At 36.5% G+C, this 23,670-nt stretch overlaps 1 protein-coding gene across 1 annotated transcript in view; it reads right to left on the reverse strand.

Annotated features, from left to right (window-relative positions):
* Positions 1 to 4,814: 4,814 nt before the first annotated feature.
* The window catches only part of LOC129241698 (uncharacterized), a 51,338-nt gene continuing 32,482 nt past the window's right edge, over positions 4,815 to 23,670 (reverse strand). Inside the window, exons 2-3 of the mRNA XM_054878168.1 lie at positions 6,053 to 6,694; positions 4,815 to 5,973 (exon numbers count right to left, since the gene is read on the reverse strand). Coding sequence (XP_054734143.1) covers positions 5,047 to 5,973; positions 6,053 to 6,694 — 1,569 coding nt within the window. The 3' untranslated portion in view covers positions 4,815 to 5,046. The remainder of the gene's footprint in view (positions 5,974 to 6,052; positions 6,695 to 23,670) is intronic.

The following is a 23,670-nucleotide window of genomic DNA, read 5'->3' on the forward strand; positions in this document are numbered from 1 at the left end:
TACCAATTAAACATACATAAGTACAATATTAGTACAGATGGAAAGTATATAGTGACATACACTTTATAAGTATTTGGCGTTTTCAATTTTGATTTGGTCACACTGCTCTAAAATATTTCTATTGTTTTCTTTTCAGCGAGTTTGTGGCAAAAAAGTGTGTGTGTGTGTGTATAATTTCTTGCATTTGGTAGTTTCTATTGCTTTGACGCTTCCTCATCACAAACAAGTAATTATCCTTCCTTTTGCTTGCAGAAGGACAGAATTCTGCTGCCGAATCCCAAGTGGCGTGAGAGTCGAAGTTACTCGCACAATTTTGTTTTTCACCATAGCTAATGGCCCAGCCTTGTATATCTATAGGATTCAGCACTCGAAATGTAATCAACTTCAGACCGCTCGCGCAGCTGATACAGGGGCATCAGTTGTCTGTTAGTTGGACAAATGACAATCCAGAGCATTGTTTACAAGCGCGCGGAAGCATTTTACAGAGAATAAATGCGAAAAAAGAAAACAGTAATGGATTTGAAACGTAGTAGTGTGATTGCATTATATTTGGCTGGAAAATCACAACCAGCGATTGCTCGTGAGCTGGACCACCTTCAAGTAAATAAAGTTTTTGTTTATCGCACCATTATTTGTTACAATGATACTGGTAGCCTCGCGAAACTTCATGGAGGTGGTCATCAAAAGACTGCAACGCCACGTGATATGATTCAAAAAGTGAAGAAGCGACATAAGAGAAATCCCCGACGAAGTGCCAATCAAATGGCGAAAGGTCTAAAATATTTTAAAAATGATCTCAAAGTCAAGCCTTACAAGTTCCAAAAGGCGAATGATCTCACATCAAAGCACCAACAAGTCGAACTTGGCGAAGCGAAGGAGTTGCTTCGCTTGTCCGAAAGCGGTAAATTTTCGAACATTGTGTTTTCTGATGAGGAAATTTTTCAAATTTAGCAATTCGTAAACACCCGAAACGATAGAGTTTATTTGATCGACCGTTCATACAAGAATTTTAGTCATCAGCTGACCACCAGGAGGCAGCACCCGCCACAGGTAATGGTTTGGGCCGCTGTAATCGCAGATGGGCGCTCTGCAACCGTTTTCATCGAGCTTGGCGTCAAGGTAGATGCCAAATATTGTCGGGAAAGTATTCTGGAGGTTGCTTTGAAGCCGTGGGCAGACACACATTTCGGTGGCAGACCATGGACTTTTCAACAGCAATCGGCGACGTCTCACAAAGCTCGAGTGAACCAAGAATGGCTAGAAAACAACGTTCCGAACTTCATAACGTTCACACAATGGCTCACAAATTCAACAGACGCGAATCCGATGGATTATTCGAGTCCATTGAAGCGCTGAAAAAACCCTTGTTGGCGAGTGGACCGAAATATCTGCAAGTCACTTTCGGACAGCTTGCGATTCGTTTCTGGACCATCTCAAGGCCATAGTCAAGACAAAAGGTGGTCATATGGAGCAAAAGTAAATTGGTTCTTAATTTTGTATTATTTTTAGACATTTTTTACTTTGAATTGAACAAAAGTAATTTTCCAAACTAAATATATGACCTTTTTAATTGGTAACACTTCGATCACTATCATCCTTGGCCTCAGCTGTAAAAACCTGTTCACCATACTTGCAACTGATTGCAGTATATATTTACTTTATAGTTAGTTACCGGTGGTCCTTTACGAAAGAAAAATAGAAGAAAGGATTGCCAGCTAATTTCAAACTTAAATAAATGGTGTAACCCAAGCAAATATGGGCTGTATTGAAGATATTTAAATATTGAAGTGCACAGACACTCAAGTGAAATACGTCCATGCAAAGCAGGCTGGATTTTTATGGTTGGATGCAGTGCTTCAAAATTCTAATATTCCAAACCAACCATTTGAAATAATAATTCCCTTAAGTGGTGCTTAATAACCCGGTGTCGCTTGTACTTTAGAGAGGGAATGGATATTAAAAAAAAAAAAAAAAAAAAAAAAAAAAAAAAAAATCGAAACAATCAGTGGTAATTTATGTGAAAGAGTTTAAATGGCACATAACATCCCCATCATTAGTACAGTTAAATATACGAACATAAATTTGCCGAAATCATATGAAGTGAGCATAGAGCATGTATGGGGTTTTCAATATGAATATAATATTACTATATAATAACTTTTGCATAACCTAATCGAAATGATTAAGAGCCTGGCCATTATCTTTAACACACAAAATTCGCCACAATGTGAACTTTTCAGTATTCATTGACATTTCATCAAGGAAAGACTTACACCTCAACAATATTTGCAAATCGTACAATTGTATGATGAAAATCGACGTTCTGTGAAAAGTGTTCATCGCGCGATCAGACCAACTTATGGTGTACAGCGATGACAGCCCATTTTTTCTTAATAGCTACGTGAAGTAGGAATAGCCTCACCACCAAAAGCGTAAAGTTACCTTGATCTGGGCCCCGGAACATCGGAACATTGCAGGTAACGAAAAAGCAGATGAACTGGCAAGAGAGGGGATCTACCATGAATAACGCTCTTGTGAATGCCCTGCCCTATGGAAGGACAGACTGTTAACCCTTGGCCAACCGCTGTTCGAGAGTCTCGAACAACTGTCTGGCTTAGACGTCAACAACCTAATAAGGTTCTTAAACCGCACAGACTGAATATAGTCATGCTGTAAATAACCGTTAAACAAGTTGGTAACGAGGATGTGGCAACAAAATGGTGCGGACGCGCTAGTTGGATTCTGGAAGAATCACCACTTTAAGGGGGGGGGGGGCGGGGTAGGGTCACAAAATCGAAATTTTTTTTCTTCACTCATCTTATAGTAAATCATTTCAAGAATGTTGTGTCAAAATTTTAAGTGGATCGGAGCAGAACTCTCAAAGTTATAGCCTTTGTAGGCACTCTACCTCGAATGCGGAGCATCGATAATTTTTCAGAGTCATTTTTTCAAACGCGTTTTTCCCGAAACGACTTCTTAAAAGTCGGTGCCAATCACAACTCCGAAACTATTCAACCGATTCTTTTCAAATTTGGCACACGTTTTCTAAATCAAAAATACCTCCTTTATTTTTTTTTTTTTAAGGTTGTTTTTGACTTACAAATATGGCGAAATTTTTCGCCAAAAATGCTCGTTTTACGTTTTTTTGCCACCAAAACTACAAAAATGAAAAAAAAAATTTTATTAATGGGGGGGGGAGCATTACGTCATACTTTAACTAAAAAATTCGACTTTTTAGTTTCAGATGATTCTACGACGAATGCCGATTGGCACCGCAGAGCCTCTCTCGAAAAACATATCCCCAAAAAAACTCTGTCATGGGCTTATTTGTCAATATTTTATTATTAATATTTTTTAAAAACTTATTGAAAAGATGTACAATAACATGCAACTGATTTTATTAAAGTATCTTAAGCCATATTTCTGTAAAAAATTCAAAAAAAAAAGTGTTTTTTTAAGCGCTAAACCCTACCACCCCCTTAACCAACCAACCAATCAACGTTAATAAGCACAATTCCCTTATTTGGTGCAACCTATGGGCTGGCAGAATCATGGGACAAAGACGAGGATGGCGCTAATGCAACAGTGATTGGCGAACGCTATCGTGCCATGATAAACGACTTTTGATACCGAAAACTTAAGCCAGTGATCTCGACAACATTTGGCGCTACTTGGCATACATCCCCTGAAACAATGGATTTACTGGATTTATCTCTCGTCTTAGAACAGTGAATTGACCACTAAGATCGTATGATATCACCTCTTTCGTCATGTATTTGTGGGGGTATGTAAAGTCTAAAGGCTTTGTGGATAAATCAGCTTCAATTGAGATATTGGAAGCCAACATAACCCTTTATTTAAATTAATAAAAGTGATTGCCAACACTCAGTATTGAACATGTAATTCATGAAGAAGATGCAAAACACTTTAATGACCCATACTAGGAAAACTCTTTTTAATTCATTAGGAACTTAAAAATTAGAATATGCTTCAATCGTCTAGTTTAAAGGAAAGTCTGAGTTGCTGTGTTTCTCTTCGAACTGGATTGTAGATGCATTGATTACGCGAACGGGCTAGTTTCATTGCTCCACATAGAATGTTATGCTTTCAACCGCTATTTTATTTTGAAACAGCTTGAGTTCACTATTATCCCTTAGCTGTGATATCCTGCAATCTGTGCCAACTACCGCAAATTAACTGATTAAGCCTAATCCAGGGCCAACTGGAAATAAATTGGAATTAAATAAAGTAATCTCTTAACGAAAGTATTCTGTATTGAATTTATTCTCGTATTCAAAATGGGCGTAAGTGCTGACAATTTTTGCGAGTTGCTTCTTTTTAAATATGCAACTTCAAGAACAAGTTTTTTGAGTTTTTCCAACCATGGTTGAAGATACCTCAATTGGCCGTCCTATGCACTGAACATCTGCAACTAACTTTTTTCTTCACCTCCCATATATCATTGTTCTTTACTGAGCAGGAGCCCCTGTATTTGGTGATTTTCCATAATCTGTGAAGTGTTTGCTTGCTTGGTGAGGAATTAAAACAAATTGTTCGGTGACTTTTTTATCTGGTATTGTATTAAATCGTTAAATAGCGCAAAGGGAAAAAACATACCTTATAGTACTTCTCTCCCCTCCCCAGCACGGTCATTCCCAGAACTTTAAGACATCATATTATTTCTTTATTGATTATTTTTTATTTTTTTTTTAATCTTTTTAGAATCGGTATCAATATTTAGGTTGCTTCGAGGTTATTTACTTGCATTAAATATTAATATTTCTTATATTAAATCAACATTTTCAATTCTACTTATAAATTTAATAACACGAACGCTTAAATCTATTCAAAAAATTCGATGCTGTACAACGTTGAGTTAATCAAAACACTGCCAATTTGCGAGTATTACTAAAATTTTTTTATGCCACGCCTATTCTCATTTCACATATTCTTGCATAAACTGGTTAACGACCATAAAGCGCGTAATGGCTTTAAAACTTTTCCATATAACTAAGTCCGCTGCTTAGACTTTCGGAACTTTTTCATTCAGAACTCATTGGCTTCGCTCTGCCAGTCTTGCAATAAACCCAAAATTTGCAGCGACTCGTACGTATCGAAATCATCGGCGCAACGAAAGGACCTCACATTCAGTCCCATGGCCTGCGTGCACTTGCCGCTCATAGCGTATGCTTTGTTGTTGTTGTTATACTCGCGTGGCAATGCCAAAGTCAGCGGCAATTGTTCCGCCATAACGGAATGATGCGTGACCAATGCCTTTAACGACGTAAATTGCTTCTTGGCGCCTTTCAGCTTATAATGGTTGTCGGCCAGCGCCACGACGACGAAGTGCTTCACCTTCGTTTCGGCGCGCAAACACAATTCGTAGGTGCGCGATTTGCGACGCAAGAGGAACGTGCCGGGTGCCGCTTGCTGTAGGCGCTCAAGCGCGGCTTTGGTGGTGATGCGCGGTTGATACCAATTACTTGAGAGCAATTCTTCGTCGTCAGCGCCATTGTCGCAGTTGCGGTTGTAGCGCGCACTGTGTTGTTTTTGCTTCTGTTTCTGCTGGCGGTTACGTTGCTTGGGGGGACTGGATTTCTCGCTTATCAATTGACAGCAATCGGAGATACCAGCATCTGAATCATCAGCGATTTGTTGGTAATCGGAGTCGGCTGGCTCCCTATCCTCCTCTTCCGGTTCGGTGGTGGAGTCGGTGTATTGGGTGATATTTTGCCAGCAGTTCAATGAGATCGTTGATTTTTGTGGACTAATCGATTTTTGTGGTGTACTGCTTTGGCCGTGATTGCTAAGTGATTGTTTTTGCTGTTGTTGTTGTTGTGGTTGTTCGATAGGTGCATACTGCAACGTTGCCAACGCGTCTTCAGTGTCGCTTTCCAATGGGCAAGTGCATTGACTACTACAATCACTGACATCTTCCTCATCGGCATTGTAGGAAGAATCCAACATGTCAACCTGGGTTGAGAGCGGAATAAAAAGGAGATTAGAAATCCAAAATTCGTATTTCTGCTGTCTTCAGTGTAAGCCAACTTACCTCATCATAATCACTAGTGACATCCTCCTCGGTGTCGCTCTTACAATGTGTTGCCTCTAGTTGTGCTGGCTGCTGGTCTTGTTGTCCATGTCGCTGTTGAAAGAGTTTCCGACGCAAAAAGTCCTTCATACAGTCATATACTTTCGGTCTTTTGCCAGCACTAACGAGCAGCTCTCGATCTCCGCCTGTGCTGCAGCATTGATACTGCTCAACTTCGGGCAGATTGCCAATCATTGTCAGTCGGCTGTAATAGCCCGAAGAGGCAGTGGTGTTGGTCGAGTAGGAATTGGAGTAGGAGTTGGATTTTTGTGATGAAGACGTTGACAAGTGAGTGACACAGTCAGCATTTGTTGCAACTGGTATTGTTGTTATTGTTGTATGCTTGTTTGTGCCATCGGCAGACATTCCAAGCTCTGGTACGGGCATTGTGTGGTTAGTAGCTGGCAAAAACTTGCTGCTCCATTGTTGATATTTGCGCAAGGCCAAGTCTATGCTTCTACTTGTCATCGTAGTTGCTGTTGCTGATTGTACTGCTGGTGTAGTGGAAGTTGTGGGAGTCGTTGTGCCTTCAATACAATTGCAAGCGTAAGCCGGATACAATTCAGTGTACGTTGGACAATTTGCGGCAAATTGCTGTTGCGGCTAAAATAAAAATAAAAGAAGAAGAATAAATGCATTGAAATTTTAGGTTTCTTCCAAACTTTTTAGCGTTTAGTGCTACAAACATTTCTTTTAATGGGTTTCGTATTTCTATTTAAGCGCAACTCGCGGAAATCGCATAGAAAATTACCAATTAGTGGGTAATATTTGACGGTTTGCCAAAAACCCGCAGGGAGAAGTTTTAAAAGTTGAAAATATTTTTTCAAACGTTCGCAATTTAAGGCTCTAAGGACACAAGCAGGGTTGCATCCCATAGTGAAGCCCTATGGGAAACTTAACCTTATCTCTTTTAAAACCAGTGTGTACTTTTTAAAAGAAGAAGATTTTAGAAGATTCCTGATTTCCACAGTACTGAGAACTTACTAAAATGGTGAGTTTACGTCTGAATAGAGCGGGAGAATACCACAGGAGGTACATGATCTCTTCCTCGTCTAGACAGGTCGTATTTGCCGTATGCTAAGGCTGTGCTTGTTTTGACTTATCATTAAGAGGGGGCTACAACTGTCGAGCGTTTCTGCAGATGGTTCCATTACGCCATCTTCCATTCGCTACTCTTACAATTTTCTCAAAGATAAGGAGCTTACAGGTCTGTGCCTATGTCATTGTCTGTGTACTCATCATCATCATCAGTCAACTTAGTGCCAAGTTTCGCTAGTTCATCGGCCCTGCAGTTACCCTCAATGTCACAATGGGCAGGAGTTCATGTTACCTGATCTCGTTAACAAGACATAAAAACAATCCTAAACACAGAAATTGTATACCCACGCACAGGAATATAGCTTTGTTCAGGTAATGGTTTTTAAAAGCCTAGCGAAATTGGCATAAAACCGGGTAAGTGGTTATCACGGCAATCAAGAAGAAGAAGAAAAAGATGCATTTATTTTGGAGCTGGTCTTCTAATTTTTTGAAAATCGATTTATTTGCAGGATTAAGTATAATAAGAAGTTAACTGAAATATTTTTTTAAATACCTATATTATTTTATAATTTTGAAGTTTATTCTTAATGTACGTGTGCACTACATATATAAGTGTTTGTGCCAATGTACATATGTGTTTTCATTGTCCTGCATCCCTCATTCGCCCACTTTAAACAGCCAGCATAAATCACTAAAATAATTTGTTTTATAAAATAACAAATAATCTGCAGTCAGTCCACTCAGTATTATTACCATTCCTTAGGAGCCTACATTGTCCATACATACACGCATTCACATTTATGTTGATTTATATATGGGAGTATTTGCAAAACTACCTACCTCCTGCCGCCTGTTACGCCTCATTACAATTTTTCATTGTAAATGTAGTACTAACATCTTGAAAATGTTTTGTTTGATGGTAAATTGTCATTCCACAAATATATTTATGTAAGTGGATGGAGTGACATTTGTCGGTTTGCTAAAATTCCAGTATTCACAATGCCCGCCTTAAGAAAAACTATGTAATTGTCGCAGGCCATCAAAGCAAGGAACACCTACTTTTTTCGCAGAAGAGCTACCACTGATTTGCGTTTTAGTATCTGTATGTAATATATGGCATATTTCACACACAAACACATACACAAAGGCACAGTTTGCAGTCAAACCCTGCTGAGTCTATGGCAGAAGCAATTCAGAGCAAAAAAAGAACATTCGGTTTAATAATTTATTGAAGGGCGAAATGTTGTTAGAGCTGACGTCAGATTTACAAAGATTTTTTTCTTTTTCGTTTTTCTTTCAGCGGAAACTCATTGGTGTGCCACCGGGTTGGCTGTATATGCCATAAATGCGTCTTCAAGAATGTTTGATTTTGAGCGCTGAGTCATACGAAATGTACTGCAAATTTAACAATTTGAACAGGCTTATCTAAAGCATAGCACACTAAATAACTATATTACATAGATATTTTCTGCATTTTATTATCATGCATAGTTAGATTTTGGAATCAGGGTACAGGATGTAGGGTAAACATTTCGTTAGCCAATAAAATATTTAGTAGAAGTGGTTGATTGATAAGAGTTTCTAAATGTCAACAAAATATTTTCCAAACCTATTAGGTAAATACGCGTTTCCAGTGCCGATTAGGTTTGGTGGTTAGGGTTGGCTATATAGGACACGCTCATAGTTCACTCTGATGCCGCGTGGGAAACTTACCCTTATGTCTCTTATAAACTTTCCGAAATTTTTAGAGAATTCCTGATTTCCACAGTACAGGGATCTTCCAACTCATTAAAAAATTGTCTACCTAAAGTTGTACCGGTCTTTTTTGGACTATCCTAAGTTACTTTATCAGAAATAAATAGAACAGGACAGTGACACCGAAGGTGCCAGATTTCAGGTTCTGCAGAGGTCATATGCCTGCACGCCCATCCTCGGAGCAACACTGCCTATTAAACCACGCCCCGTTGTAACGAAAATCAGTTTGCTAAAACTATGGAATGCTTATTTTTGCTTAGCAGAGGTTCTGTGCATTCAGCATGCGGCCGATTCAGCGGGTGGGTTCGTTATGGCATCTTTCATTCGTTGTTCTTACAATATTTTCAAAAATAAATAGCTTTTAAGTCAGTAAGGGAATGCATTGCCAGTGTACTGATCAGTCTGCTTGGTGTCAAGTATTGCTGGATAATAGGCCCTGCAGTTCCCAACATGCGCAGCTAAGGTCGAAGCTAAATAGTTTAGAGCGCCTGCATATGATAACAGCTAACATAAGGCCTCTTCGCCATTTCCCCGCTCGCTATCTCTATGCTCGAATAATTTCACGAGACTTGCATGCAAAAACCAACAACAAAGTTATCGAGTAAGAGTCGCCGCTAGCGAGTATGGTTATGACTTATTAGACCAGTATAACTCACTGCCTTACACACACATATAATTTAAGGCGGCTCTATTCCCGCGCTGCCAATAGGTGTTCGTTTATACCAGTGGTCTCATCTATTCGCTACTTGCTAACGCTTGGCGAAAATAAGAGGCATATACTCGACTTCTAAATCCAATAGAGAAATAAGTCCTCATTACCCCGTATAGACTCTATTACCTACACAGACACCCTGCAAGAATTCAATGAATACTCAACAATATGCATACTATATGCCAGCTCATATAGCTCATTAATCGCATCCAGGACACAAAGGCATTTCTAATCATAAGGCAGGTTATGATGAGGGACTTCAAAATCGCCGAGAAAAGACTTTACCTCCTCATTACTACATACATTTTCATTTATTCCGGTGTAGTAACTGTTGGCGAGTGACGCTTGTACTCCTTCCTTATACAGTTTAGACATGGCATAAAAGAAAGTTTTTGAGACCAGAAATATTAATACCTTCGTCATAAGACAGCAAACCATTTTACCACATCAGAGAAAATTGAAAAAATTGTTTAATATTTTTCATTTGATATTCTCACTTTTGTTTATACAATATGTTATTTTTATTTCTGTTTTTCTCTCATTCTCTTTGTTCATGCTTGTTTTTTAAAACTTCGTTTGAGTTTCGAGAGTCGAATGCTCCAACAAATATTCGGGTGAGTGGTTATCTACAACTTTGCAGTTTCGTTAGTAGTTTCTAGGTCAAGAAAATGTGTGATTTTCAAAGATGAGTTGAACTAACTACATCGCACGAGATGTATGAGTATAACCAGCCTCTTACGCGGTAAACCATAATTTCCCTTGTTGCTTAGTTCTCACTTTTAAATACAAAGTTGTTGAGAGTAATGGATGTGTAACATTTGGTTATTATATTTACACATATTTTTGTTCTAATAGCTCTGGAAAAACGTGCGCTTCTATTTACTAAACATTTCTCTTGCTACAAAAATAATTAGTTTATAAAGTAAATGCTATTATAACGACGTATGCATCCATTTAATAAGCTAGCTCAGCAACCAATCAGGGTCAGCTCAAACAAGCAATCTTCCTTACATAGAATACTCTACGCGTTCAACACACACACGGAAGGCAAAATAAATTTTATAAATTCAATTTAGAAAGTTCGTCTTTATCATAAAACGTATACTGTACGTAGAGTATTGGTTTAAACTTAAGCACACCCTTAACGGTAATGAGTTTTATCGCCTTCGAATTTTACTTACTAATACATTGCAGAGATAGAATCTTTACACTGGTCAGGCGCAAAGTTTAAATTTAATAAATAAAAATATCGAAAAGTGAAGAAAAAAAGTAAGCGTGCTATTTTTGGAGTTAAAAAGTTGATATTTGAAGTATACCATATTTTCTTCCACTGGATGAAACGAAGCTAATTCGCAAGTGATTCAGCTGGAGAGAAAGAGCAGTACCAAACTAACAAAATAAATGAAAAGTTTGTTCACATTTGGCGAACTGTTAAGTAACAAACCGCCAAAGTAACGAAATTGGTGTACATATCCCTAATACAAACATTTGTTTTTTGCAAGGGTAGCAAGTAAGTACCCAAGCCAATTTAAAAATAAAATTAGCAATGCATCAGTCAATTGAGTAAAAATTATCCAATCAACAGATCAGCAATTCCGGGATTAAATTTAATGTTATTTAAAGACAACCCACATATTTTTTACATTCTGGGGAGGGTCATGCAATACTTTGTAGCATAAACGCTCTTCGATCAGAGGTACCATTAAAAATTATTTCATGAACACTTTGAACGCCAACGGGCAGAAAAAAATTTGTTTTTAGGTTTTATTTAATAGGATATTTATAGTATAAATATTCTTATTTGATGCATTTTTGCGCAAAATAAAAAGATAAAAGTAGTCATGTAGTGTAAGTCACCGGTGACTGACAATGCGGTCAAAGTGTAAAGCACCAATTAAATATGTAAATATATGAATCGCAAAAGATTGCTCAGTAAAAGAATAGCCAGAGCATTTGCGGGTCAACGTCAGGTAAAACATACTTTTATGAAGTCAAAGCGCAGGAAAGTCAGGTTGGAATTCGCAAAAGTCAAACTGGATTGGAGTCTACAACTAGAAATATTCTCATAGAATCGAGCGTATACAAAAACGAAGAGATTCTCCCTTGATTTTTTTGAAATTTGGGCTATAAATTTGTGTACAAATATTCAATGCTTAGTAACTTAAAACAAAAGTAACCAATTTCTATTTTGCGAGTTTCCAAAAAAGTTCTCCATAATGAAGAAAGTTTTTTTTCTATCAAAAATGTGATTGTGGTAATCTAACCGCTTTGTTCTTTCTAATTAATTAATTTCCCATAATTAAATTGGTTTAAAAACAAAAAAAATATAGGAGATCCTTCTTCTTCTTCTTGATAGGTTTAACAAAGCGCACCAGTGGTTTCTTTATCGTGCTAACCGGCACCATTTGGATACACCAGCCAAGTCCTTTTCGACTCGATCTTTGCAACGTTGAGGAGACCTTCCTCTTCCTCTGATACCACCAGCTGGTACCACTTCGAATACTTTCAGAGCCGGAGCGTCTGTATGCATCCGGAAGGCATGACCTAGCCAGCGGAGTCGCTGTATTCGCTTCACTATGCCTATGCCGTCCCAAAGTTCATACAGCTCGTTGTTGTATCGTCTGCGATTGAGTATATGTGTAGATCTGGGAAAAACGATAATGTATCTGCTTTAACTTTTAAGGATATGATATCACGGAATGAAATAGGTACGACTCAAGTTAAATTTTGAAAACACATTATTCTGCCCCATAAGATTTTTTTTTGATGTGCGTACGTTTTAAATAAAAGATGCTTTCATTCTCTCGTTTCTTCTCGTATACCAACAAAATGTTAGCAGCAAATTTGCTCATTGCTGAAACATCGTCTTATTTTAATTTTTGTTCTTAAAGAATTAGAATTAGTGTTCTTTGCGAATGAGTGTGCATAAGTTTTGGCCACTACTGTACATGTACGTACTCAAATACATAAATAACTAGGTATAGGTGAATGTGCAGCCAGTTGGTTGACAACCTTTGCTCGCGGCAGTTAACAACTGAGACTACCTTTTATATGCAACGCATGTTTCTCATAAATATAAGTAAGAATTCGGGCACAAATATATAATCACATCATGTTAACTTAAAAAGGATTCGGATATTTCGCATAACGACGTAAATATATATGTAAGTACATAAATATTTGTATACAGATCTATGATCGCATATTCGGCACATTTTTGCTGGCACACTTACTTTTTATCACATGAAAAATCGCTCCACTTTCCTTCAGTGAGGAGTGACTTAGGACTGCCAAAAAAAATATAACTTTTGCCATTTTCGACATACGCTGCAGTTAATATGCCTTATTTACTATTATAGTTTTTTTTTTAATTTTTTTATCACAAACACATGTCTGCGCTTAGTTTATCACTCTCATTATTGTCCTGTGGAATATCCTCTGTGGTCTCACAGTGGTATACTCTCTACAACGACAGATTTGCAACTACTATATGTACATTATGTTCTTTGCCTCGTTCTTCATTGTTTGTGCTACTTATTTTGTAGTTCTGTTTTTCTTTTTTCCCGCTGTGTCAGTGTGCGTTGATTTTCAAGTTAAATAAGGAACAGTGCACCAAAAAGGATTTGCTGACTAGTTGTAAACGACTGTGAGTGCAAAATAGAAGGACAACCCCCAATCATCAAGGACAATAATGATTTTTTGTAATTCTGCGACAATATAGAGACTTCAAGTGAATGGAATGCATGTTTGAGTGTATGGATTTTTGCTATTGTATTAGTTTTATGAAGAGTTAGGAATTATGAGTAAGCAGAGAAAGTACTTTTGGGAATTAGCCAAAGTCACTGTGTAAAATAGAAAAACAACAAGTAAGGAGGTGCTAAATACAGTCCGGACCGAACTTTATATACCAACGCACATTTTAGTAAAATTTAATTTGGCTGGCTGCTAATATTTTGAGATTAATCAAAATTTATTACCAAAAATGTATTGTTTTTATCTGCTTGCATACTGCAGCTGTCCAGTTCACTAGTGTCAAATATGATTGATGTACGACGCCATGTGCAAAAATTATAAATCTTTCGACAGGGGGATTAATTTTGCGCCATTTTGTAGCTTATAACATCAGACGGATGAACCGGACATATTTTCTTAACTTAAAATAAGAAGGTGATAGAAAAAGTGGATTCAATTGGTGGTCGCTACTCGGCAGACAGTGAAAAAGCTCCGCATAAAAGGCGCATCGAAGTCGGCGGAGAACTTTATGCCCCTTCTATTTCTGGGAGAACACCAAAACGCACACTACAAATAGGCGGAGGAACTCGGAGGAACTAATATAAAAGGAAGGCGTGGTTTTTATTCAACCACAATAATAATTATGTCTGATCTTTCGAAAATCTGGCTAATGCCGTGTGTTGTTTGTGTTTGGTCAACTGTGACTAATTTTACCTCATTTGTAGCAGAGATATAAACCTTTTTTCGTTTTTGGAAATTACCGTTATATGGCGTTTGGTTGTGGTTATTGACCGATTTCGCCCATTTTCAATACCAACGTAATAATTGAACTAAATTATGTTGAAATATATTAATTTTTGGCTGGATTATCGTATGCACAGGCAAGCAGACATCGCGAAATTGACTTCTTTCTTTATTCTGATCACTTCAGTGTATGTACACATGTCTCGATGCCTTCATACTGCCACTCCATTGTGTCGTTATGTGAACAAAATTATATTACCCTCGTATCTAAGTGCGCATGGGTATAAAAATCAAAAGTGAGTGGTTTAAAATGAAGAAAACATCAAAAAAGTGAATGTAGGTTACAAATACTCGTACATGTAGAAAACTCGAGACTGAAAATGAGGGATTACAGCTGACTACAGCGTGAGGATTAGTTGGTATTGTGTGGGGCTTTCGAGAGACTGCTTTGTTAATAAAATAGGATCTGTTGTGTTTACATACAAAAAATGTTGTGAAAATATATGCAGCATATTTCTGTTTAAACATTTACACTTTAGAATCCACCATTTATGAGTAAAAACAAAAATACTTGCGTGCAGTGGTGTAGTTAGGTAGGTTTAAAAGAGAATTCTGCTTTAAATATGTGCAAATTATTTATTTATAAAACGAGGAAAAATAATACAATTATTTTTACATGAAATAGGGCGCACTGGCTGCCAGGGTCTTGGGTTCGCTGATGATGTGCAAATTAATTGATTACAAATATATGGTCACAAAAAAAAAAATCTTAATAAAATGCATTGCCATGAAATAAAGAATAAGAACTCCACAACTTTGATGGTAAGTTAAAATATGTTCATTGAATGTCGCTGAATATCGTACAGCTATTTTTTCGTAGTATTTTTAATTTTTGAATTTCTCTATTAATTTATTGCATACAAATATTTATTCTAACAAAAACAGTATAAATCAATGTATGTCTTGTATGTGCATGTATATCACTCGGGGCCACGTAAACCTTACCAGCAAATGTTTTTGTGTACATATACATTTCAACTGTAATTATAGCAGTTCTGGTCGAAGAGATTAAAATTTTGAATTTATTTTTGGATGGACAAAAACGTACCAATTGGCTTGGATCAGTCGAAAACGGTAATATGGTCTGAGATTTGAATTGCACTGCAACAACCATTTACCGCGTGCCCGTCGATTTCTGTGGGTACGCTTTATATAAAATTGTGTGACGAGAACGGTTAAGCATCCTGAAAGTGAAATGATTTGGGCATGTTTTTCTTTCTACATGCGGGGTCCTTTATTCTTTGTTGATGGATTGATGATTTCTCTAAAGTTATGGAGGAGTTGTATTCAATCGTTATCGTCGTAGAAGCATACTTCAGAGGTCATCTTTCTGGACGACTCCGCACCAAGTCAATCTCATATTTATGGTTAAGTAAAGTGTTATCTGTCAACTTTTGTTGTCTTACAAGTGCAGAAAATGATTGCAGATTTCAGAATATCGCATATGGCGTGACCAAGAAATTCTCCCGACTTGAACCCGATAAGCATATGTGCCCCACAGTAAAAAAAAAGCGGCTCAACATAGACCAAACTCTAAGGCAGAACTAAAAAAGTACTTAACAAAGTATGAAAACAGGAAATTCTAAACGAAATTTCAAAGTTTGCTTCAATGCCTGCAAGGAGTTATTGTCACCAGCTTTAACGAAATATTTACCAATATTTCGAAAATAAATGCAAAAGTTACTCAGATGTTGGAAAATTTTGAATACATAATAAATATATGTATGTGTATATAACGGAAAAATTATGTTCATAGTTAAAAATTAAACATTTTTGTTCAACGAATGTTTATTTATGAAGCATTGTTTTTTATTTTGTAGATCGTTTATATTTAAGGAAGATTTGGTGAGTTAAATCGCAGTAAATGGGTGAAAAGTGCAAAAAATGAGGTGGTAAGGTTGGCGCGGCCACGAGTGTATAACATACTTGTATATAAGTATAACTGACCCTTTTATAAATCTAAAAAAGACGAACAAATTCCATTTTTTTTAATTTTTTTTTTTGAATTTTCTCGGCTAGTCAGCTCAATTTTAATATAATAACAATGCACTTTGCATAAGTTTGAAGTTAACGCGTTATTTTTACTTCTATGGGGAAAATAAATAGAGCCGACAGCGCACAACCCTATCAATTCTAAATTGTTAATATTAGCGACTTAACATTTGCATATTAAAATTGGACTTGCTACTACACTGCCGACCGAAAAAATTTCTAGGAAGTTTGATACAATTTTTTTAGGTTTTCTTAATAGTTTGAAACTTTGCATTAGATATTAAAATATACAATACAATTATAATACCTTGAGGCGTAAAATTAATCGTAAACTAATTTTATTTTTGAATACATTTTTTACTAAATAAAAAAATGATTTTGAATGATGGAAATCTTTATTTTGATCTTTGCGCACTCCATTGCTTGCCTGTTTGTATACTGCAGTTGTCTAGTTTACAAGTGCCAAGTATGATTGACGTGCGCCACCTTGTAATACACCTTGTAAATGAAAGTGTCGTTAACATTTTTTTGACTATTTTGAAAAGTTTTGCATCACGATTTATATGTGTTTCGTAGAAAATAAATTTTATTTTCAAAACAAAATATCAAAAAAAAAAAGTTAATGTCGGCGAAAATGAGAAGACGATCCAGTTGGATTAGAAAGAGATCAGAGTCTGTGTAAATCTATAGAAGTGGCACAGGAATGCCTTTTCGAACGAGTCCGATAATGAGTTTATCAGCCTCTTCATTTTAAGCAGCTAAGACGAGTTGGTCAGACATGCCTGTCCGCCAAAAACCAAAAAAATCTTGCCCGCTTTTGTGCATAATAAGTGCAAGTTATACGCTGAGGATCAATATCAAATAACAAAAAGCCTTATAAATATTTTTACAAAATTTAAAAATTTAAATACAGTAGGTTCTGTTTTTATGAGGCTTTTTTTTATGCGGTTTTGAAATAGTGCGGTTTTTTTTTTAATTAAAAATGCATGTCGACCTATCGGGAATTGTACGTATAAACAAGATTCTAAACCAGCTAAGCAAAAACTCATCACAGATTACATCAGAAATGCTAACCCTACAAGTATGGAACCGCCTGCATAACAATCTAGATCAGACATGTACATTTCCTCAAGTGACGAAAGTGATTTTACGCCAAATCCTAAACGAATGCGCAACATGTGGGTATTGTCTGATTCTATTTCTGAGGTAAATTTATTTGTCGATTCTGACGTTTCTTAAATAAAGATATAATTTTCAAAAATACAATTTTTTGTTTATGCGATTTTATTACATTATTTCAGATTTATGCGGTTCTTAGCACATTTGAACGTATCTATAGTTTTACTATAGAACTGGTACCTTTTTTTATGCTGTTTCTTGCGGAACGTATCTACCGCATAAAAGCAGAATCTACTGAATTTCGTTTAAAATATTATAGTCTTTGGTTTATATAAATTTTATTGAAGTTGAACACGATCATTATCCTATCCCCCTCGGAAGCCACCTGGCAAACACACTACATGAGCTTAATAGGAGTACGCATGATTTTTGGTGACTACAGTGGAACCGAAGAGAGGATATAATTAAATACTTGCCGAACGAACTTAAAATTTTAGGAGCGCACCACTTTTTGCGGCATGTAAGCATATTTCTCTCATGAAAACTACCTACACAGTTTTTTTTTAAATACTGCAATAAAAAGTAAAATTGAAAGTAATAGCGACGAAAATGATGAATGGGTATATGCAGGCATGTATGTATGTGTGCATGTATGTATATCCTTTTGGCTTATATTTTCATAGAACCGATTTTTCATTAAACATATCAAAATACCATTTTTTCATTACAGACATTTCTACTTTAGAGACAAAAGATGCCAGCCGGCGGATTGCGGTCGTGAAAACAGTGTAGTCAAATGAAAAGCGGGAAAGGATACTTGAACAGCAGCTCATCAATAGCGTATGCAACAAACCGTCTGATGTTGTGAAAGATGTGAAAGAAAATCGGTCTGCCTTCAAATCGACCTATACTTACATACTGTACCCATGGTGACCACATACCTATGTATGCGCGTATATTTATGCGCCGAAGCAGTCGAGTGCACAGACAGGAAAATGGCAAAATAATGAGCATACAATAAGGATACTCCACATTTACAATACCCGGCTGATATTTGCTTTTTTACAGTTTTCCATTCAATCTCGTTTGCGCTTCTTTAGCTACTTGAACTTCCTGCATTGAGCGACGATTCGATTCGATTTCAATTTTCTTGTTTTGAATGGTTTGATGGTTTATTGGCAAACTGGCGCGTCGTGCTACACGTTTTACTAACACATTCAATATAGGCATACATGTGCATGTGTGTGAGTGTGTGTTTTCGTGTTACATGGCTGTGAATCAGAAAAACTGACAGTTGGCGCGTCTGTTGCCTTGGTGCGCAAAAAATGAAATCGATATGTAAATTGTATGTAATGTAAAAGTATTGTAATTGATGTTTTTGATGTTTGTATCGGATGTTTTTTTAGCTGTATGAGAAGTCTAGATATTGTCAACTGTGGTTTGACAGCTGTGAATGGCAAACTGTGTCGACATTTCTGCTCAGTAAGGTTTGGCATTTCGTCATGATTCGATTAACGTCAGAACAACGCTTCCGAATTGTGGAAATTTACTTTAAAAAAATTAAATCTGTATACGCAGTTCATACAGTGCAGTATTGAAGAAGCCGACGAAATGTCGATTCGTCTACGTTATCAATTTGTTGGCCTCTGTCCAAAATTTTACGTAAAAATCTTGACTTACGTGCTTATAAATATAGGTCGTGCAAGAGTTGAAGCCCAATGACCATCACTGGCGTCGCATTTTTGCAATTGGGTTCATTTAGATTTATTGGAAAAAGTAGTCAAAAATTGGACTGATTGAATGGACTATGTAACTCGTAACAGCGGCGGACATATGCCAAATATCATATTAAAAATAAATGCCATGAATTTCATTTCATTCTCGAGCTCTTAAAAAAACACCCGATAAAGTCCTTAACATATTCATTTTTGCCTATTTAAAATTTGTCGGTGTGCTTTGTTCGCCTTTTCTTTATATATATGTTTGAGAGGATGTTACGCACACATTGACCACACATACTACTGCGAATATGCAACGTGTATATGTATGTATATATGAATATACAACCCCTGCAGGAAAAAGCCAAACTATGATATAAACATTCTAGTACAGATGCTGGCCGAAGAATCAGTTAGGCCCGAATTAGGCAGGCCTTACTGAGGCACGCCTCGCTATTACCTTACCAGGCCCACGTAAGGCAAGGCAAAGATTGGCATGCCAGAACAATACCAAATTTGGTTTTGGTCAAGAAAATTCGTGGCAGTGTCTCACTCAGGCATAAATTGGAATCCCTAACTGATTTGTAGAAGGGCATCCGGAGTATTACCGAAGTTCGGTTTTTCGAACCTGCGCCTAGTGAGGCAGATGTGTGGCGATACCTTTCGGGACTTAGGCCTAGTTTGGCTGCCTTATGAGGCGCAAATTTGGAATGCGGTTTGCCTTATTTGCGCCTAATCACCGCCTTATCAAAATTTCTAGTCGGGTAGTTCGTGGGCAGCACCCGTAGCCAAATGGGTTGGTGCGTGATTACCATTCGGAATTCGCAGAGAGAACGTTGGTTCGAATCTCGGTGAAACCAAAATTAATAAAAACATTTTTCTAATAGCAGTCGACCCTCGGCAGGCAATTTCAAACCTCCGAGTGTATTTCTTCCATGAAAAAGCTCCTCATAAAAATATCCGCCGTTCGGGGTCGGCTTGAAACTGTAGGTCCCTCCATTTGTGGAACAACATCAAGACGCACACCACAAATAGGAGGAGGAGCTCGGCCAAATACCCAAAAAGGGTGTACGCGCCAATTATATATATACATATAAACTAGTTCGTGATTTACTGGAAATAGTACCAGTAGTAAAATATCAACTAATTGATTTTTTTTTAGATAAAAAAGTTTAAAAATTGTCTATAGACGCATTAATGCCTCGCGCTGGTTAAAGGATATTTGTTCGGAAGACTCTAAAACTGCTATGAAAAATGTTCCTGTTTTTTGAAATGAAATGAAAAGCTGGTACCGGAAAACCATACTATGATAGTGTACATTATTTTCGATCACAAAAAAAAAAGAAAAAGTGCGTAAAGAATTAAGTTCGACTTTGATAGATTTCTGTTTCAGCATTCCATCAGGACAAATCTGAAAAACGTGTTTAGCACAGATAACACCGAAGTAACAATGGAGACTTAGACTGAACACGGGAAAAAAGACCCCAAGCAACTTAAACATTTCCGTTATTTTTGGGTGATGATGTTGGGTGAAGATGTTTCACATAATATCAAGATAAATGTAAATATGTATTTTAATTGATGCCTTTTGTTTCAAATTCTATAACAAACTTTACCAGCGCCGATGAACCAGAAATGAAATTAATAAAAGCACTTCAATTGAATAAAAAACTATTTTTTCAAAAAAGTGCCATCGCAGAAAAATCTTCGCAGCAACCGGATACACAAAATATCAATCCCAAGTGTAACAAGCATTAGTTTTATTTATGATCTGGAAGTGAATACCCTAAATTTTATTTCTTTATTAGTTTTTTTCTAAGAATTTAACTGAATTCATTTAGGACTTATTTATCGTTAAATTTTTAGCCAATTTTCGAATTCCCAACCGAATACTGTAACTGAAAAAAATCCACTTTTATTTTTAAGAAAACACAAATTACCTAACACTTTTAAATATGAAAGGGAACATTTTGGTAGTATCCTAGTTCACAATTAGTATTTTTCCCTACAGGGTCATAGTACCTACTGTGGCATCTGTTTTTGATGAACTGGAAATATGCAAACGTTTTGATGAACCTCCTGCAGAGACTGCCAGTTGCAGTAGTAAATTTTTGATGACTATGAATTGGAAAATATTTTATAATAAGTGTACGTAAAAATACATACTAATGCACTGTACTGTACACAGTTACATAATTAACATTTGTACATACATGAATTCCCAATTATTTTTTCACATATTTCCATTAGAGATTTCAGGCGTAGACTCGCTAATTGCTTCTGTATTACTTAACAAAAAGAAAATAATTCCACTTGTCATGAACTATTCACTATAATTTGGAATCATATGAGAAATTTGGCAGCAATTGAATTCTACAAATAAAATGCTGGCTATATCTAAAATTCTAAAAACTCACGTATAGTAATTTGATAGTATCCCTGGAGAGAAAATATACTCAACGCTTTTTAAGTAAGTTACTCAACACGAACAAACGCTAATAATTATGAGGAGCGGTGTCTGTCAGATCAACTTTGCAGAAAACAGTACTACTCCAGGCAGTGGGGGTTTTTTCACGACGATTTAACGTTTTAACAATTTTGGCGAAAATGCTATTAATTAATGAAAATATTATCTACAGGGTATTTTTTAAAAGCTTGAGAATTTAGAATGATGATATAAAATATATTATAACCTGGCAGCTAAGTACATGGTACTTATTTTTTTAATAGGATATACGGCCTATGTCCGCCACGGCAACGAATTATATGGTTCATCCAATCAATCTAACTTTTGCTTACTTTTTCCAGTAAATCTGGCCGTGTGGCGTGAATAGTGACTTGAAAATTCCAATAAATCGAATCCATCCATTTTGTTGGAACGAAATGTCGTCGATGTTAAGCTGATTATTTTTTGGGAACAAAAATTCAGTCAGTACATATGACAATGATAGCGCCCTCCATTCACTTTAACGGCAGCTCTTTCTTCATTTCGAAAGAAATAAGGACCGATGATGCCACCAGCATATAAGCGGCACGTAAAATCGATGAAGTGCTCTGTGAACTTTGCAAACGGATTTATTTTCTTCAAAGTAAATTGCCACAATTCGGAAGCGTTGTTCTGACGTTGAACAATTCATGATGACTTGCCAAACCTTATTGCACAGAAATGTGAACACAGTTTGCCATTTTCAGCTGTCATGCCACGAGTATTGATAGCGATAGTTTTCATACAGCTAAAAAGACACTTTCCTCAAATTTCTCCAGTAGAACTCAAAGGAGAATATTTGCATAGTTGATTTTAACATTTCAACTCCTACCTGAATAGACATTTTTGACCCGTACTATAATGAAAAGTCGTTAAAAAAAGGCAATTAGAGAGTTAAAATGTTTTACTCAATTTTTAAGCAGATACTTTTTCGCGGGCTTACCAAAGATAAACAACTCGTACGAGTTAAGATAAAAGCGTAAGAAAGCTTAATATGACGGTGACGAAAATGCATGACGAAATCAACTTCGAAAAATTGTGTTTTGGTAATTTTGAGGCTACAAAGCTCTTGGAGAGCAGTTAGTGTTCTACAAAAGTAATGTCACAAGAAAACTAGTATCTGGAATTTGAAATTTAAATGTGTAGTTTAAATGGCATTACTGTGAAATAAAATACCTCAAGAAGTTCACCCATGCATTCCAATATTATAAAAAAATGGACAGGCTTTTGTGTGCATGTTCCTAACAGCCTAAAGCTTTATTCCCTAAACCTGGCTTTTGTTTCTTATTGCCCCTATTTTCCGATTGCGCTGATATTAACTGATTTGAGAGTCAATTCGTTCTAGGTTTACTTTGCGTTCAATCTTCTGCCACAGCGAAATATCCTGTACGAGCATATTACGCTATACCTACTTACATATACTCGTGTTTGCAAAAACATAATTTCCTGCATATTCAATGAAAAATTATCAAAAATTATTGAGGAAATATCTTACATTTTATTACTTTTTTGCAGGATTGTTAAAAGGTGAAGCGCGACTTACTTTTAAGTGCTTGTGTACTGAGGCGAAAATTTGATGAACCCTCTCTGCTTAGTCGCTTCGAGCGAATGCTTAACATTTAGCTGACAAACATACATATAAACATGTGTATGTATGTATATCCTTCTGTACATTTATAGTAGATAAAATTCTGTTAAATGAAGCATGCAAGTAAAATTTTTTTGGATATTTCTGCTTTCAACAGATTTCTCAAGCATTGGATTACTATGCATGCCTATACATTCTCACACACATATGTAAATGCACTGTCATTAATGCACCCTAAGAAATAAAATGTGTAAAGTGCTCATTACACGCCCATTTAATTCACAAATGCAAAATGCAAATTTAATATTCTATGCACCACTACCATTTTCTACCGCCAGAGAGAGTAATGCATATACAGTTGTGTGTAAAACTTAAGCTACTTCTATAAATTCACATCATTGCTTTACACATACATACATTATTTTGGTTATTTTCCTCACGTTGACCAGCGTAATTTTTCAAAACAGAGAAACCTGAAAGTGTACTGTTTTTCTCCAAGTATCAAGCATGAAATGCCAAATGATGGCATGGACTGGCAATGGAAAACTTCCGATGTCATTTCTGCCATGAAAAACAAGCTCCGCATAAAAAACCATCTGTCGTTCGGAGGCGACATAAAACTCTCCCTCCATTTGT

This window comes from Anastrepha obliqua, chromosome 3 (genome assembly GCF_027943255.1).
Source record: "Anastrepha obliqua isolate idAnaObli1 chromosome 3, idAnaObli1_1.0, whole genome shotgun sequence".
Classification (NCBI taxonomy): domain Eukaryota; kingdom Metazoa; phylum Arthropoda; class Insecta; order Diptera; family Tephritidae; genus Anastrepha; species Anastrepha obliqua.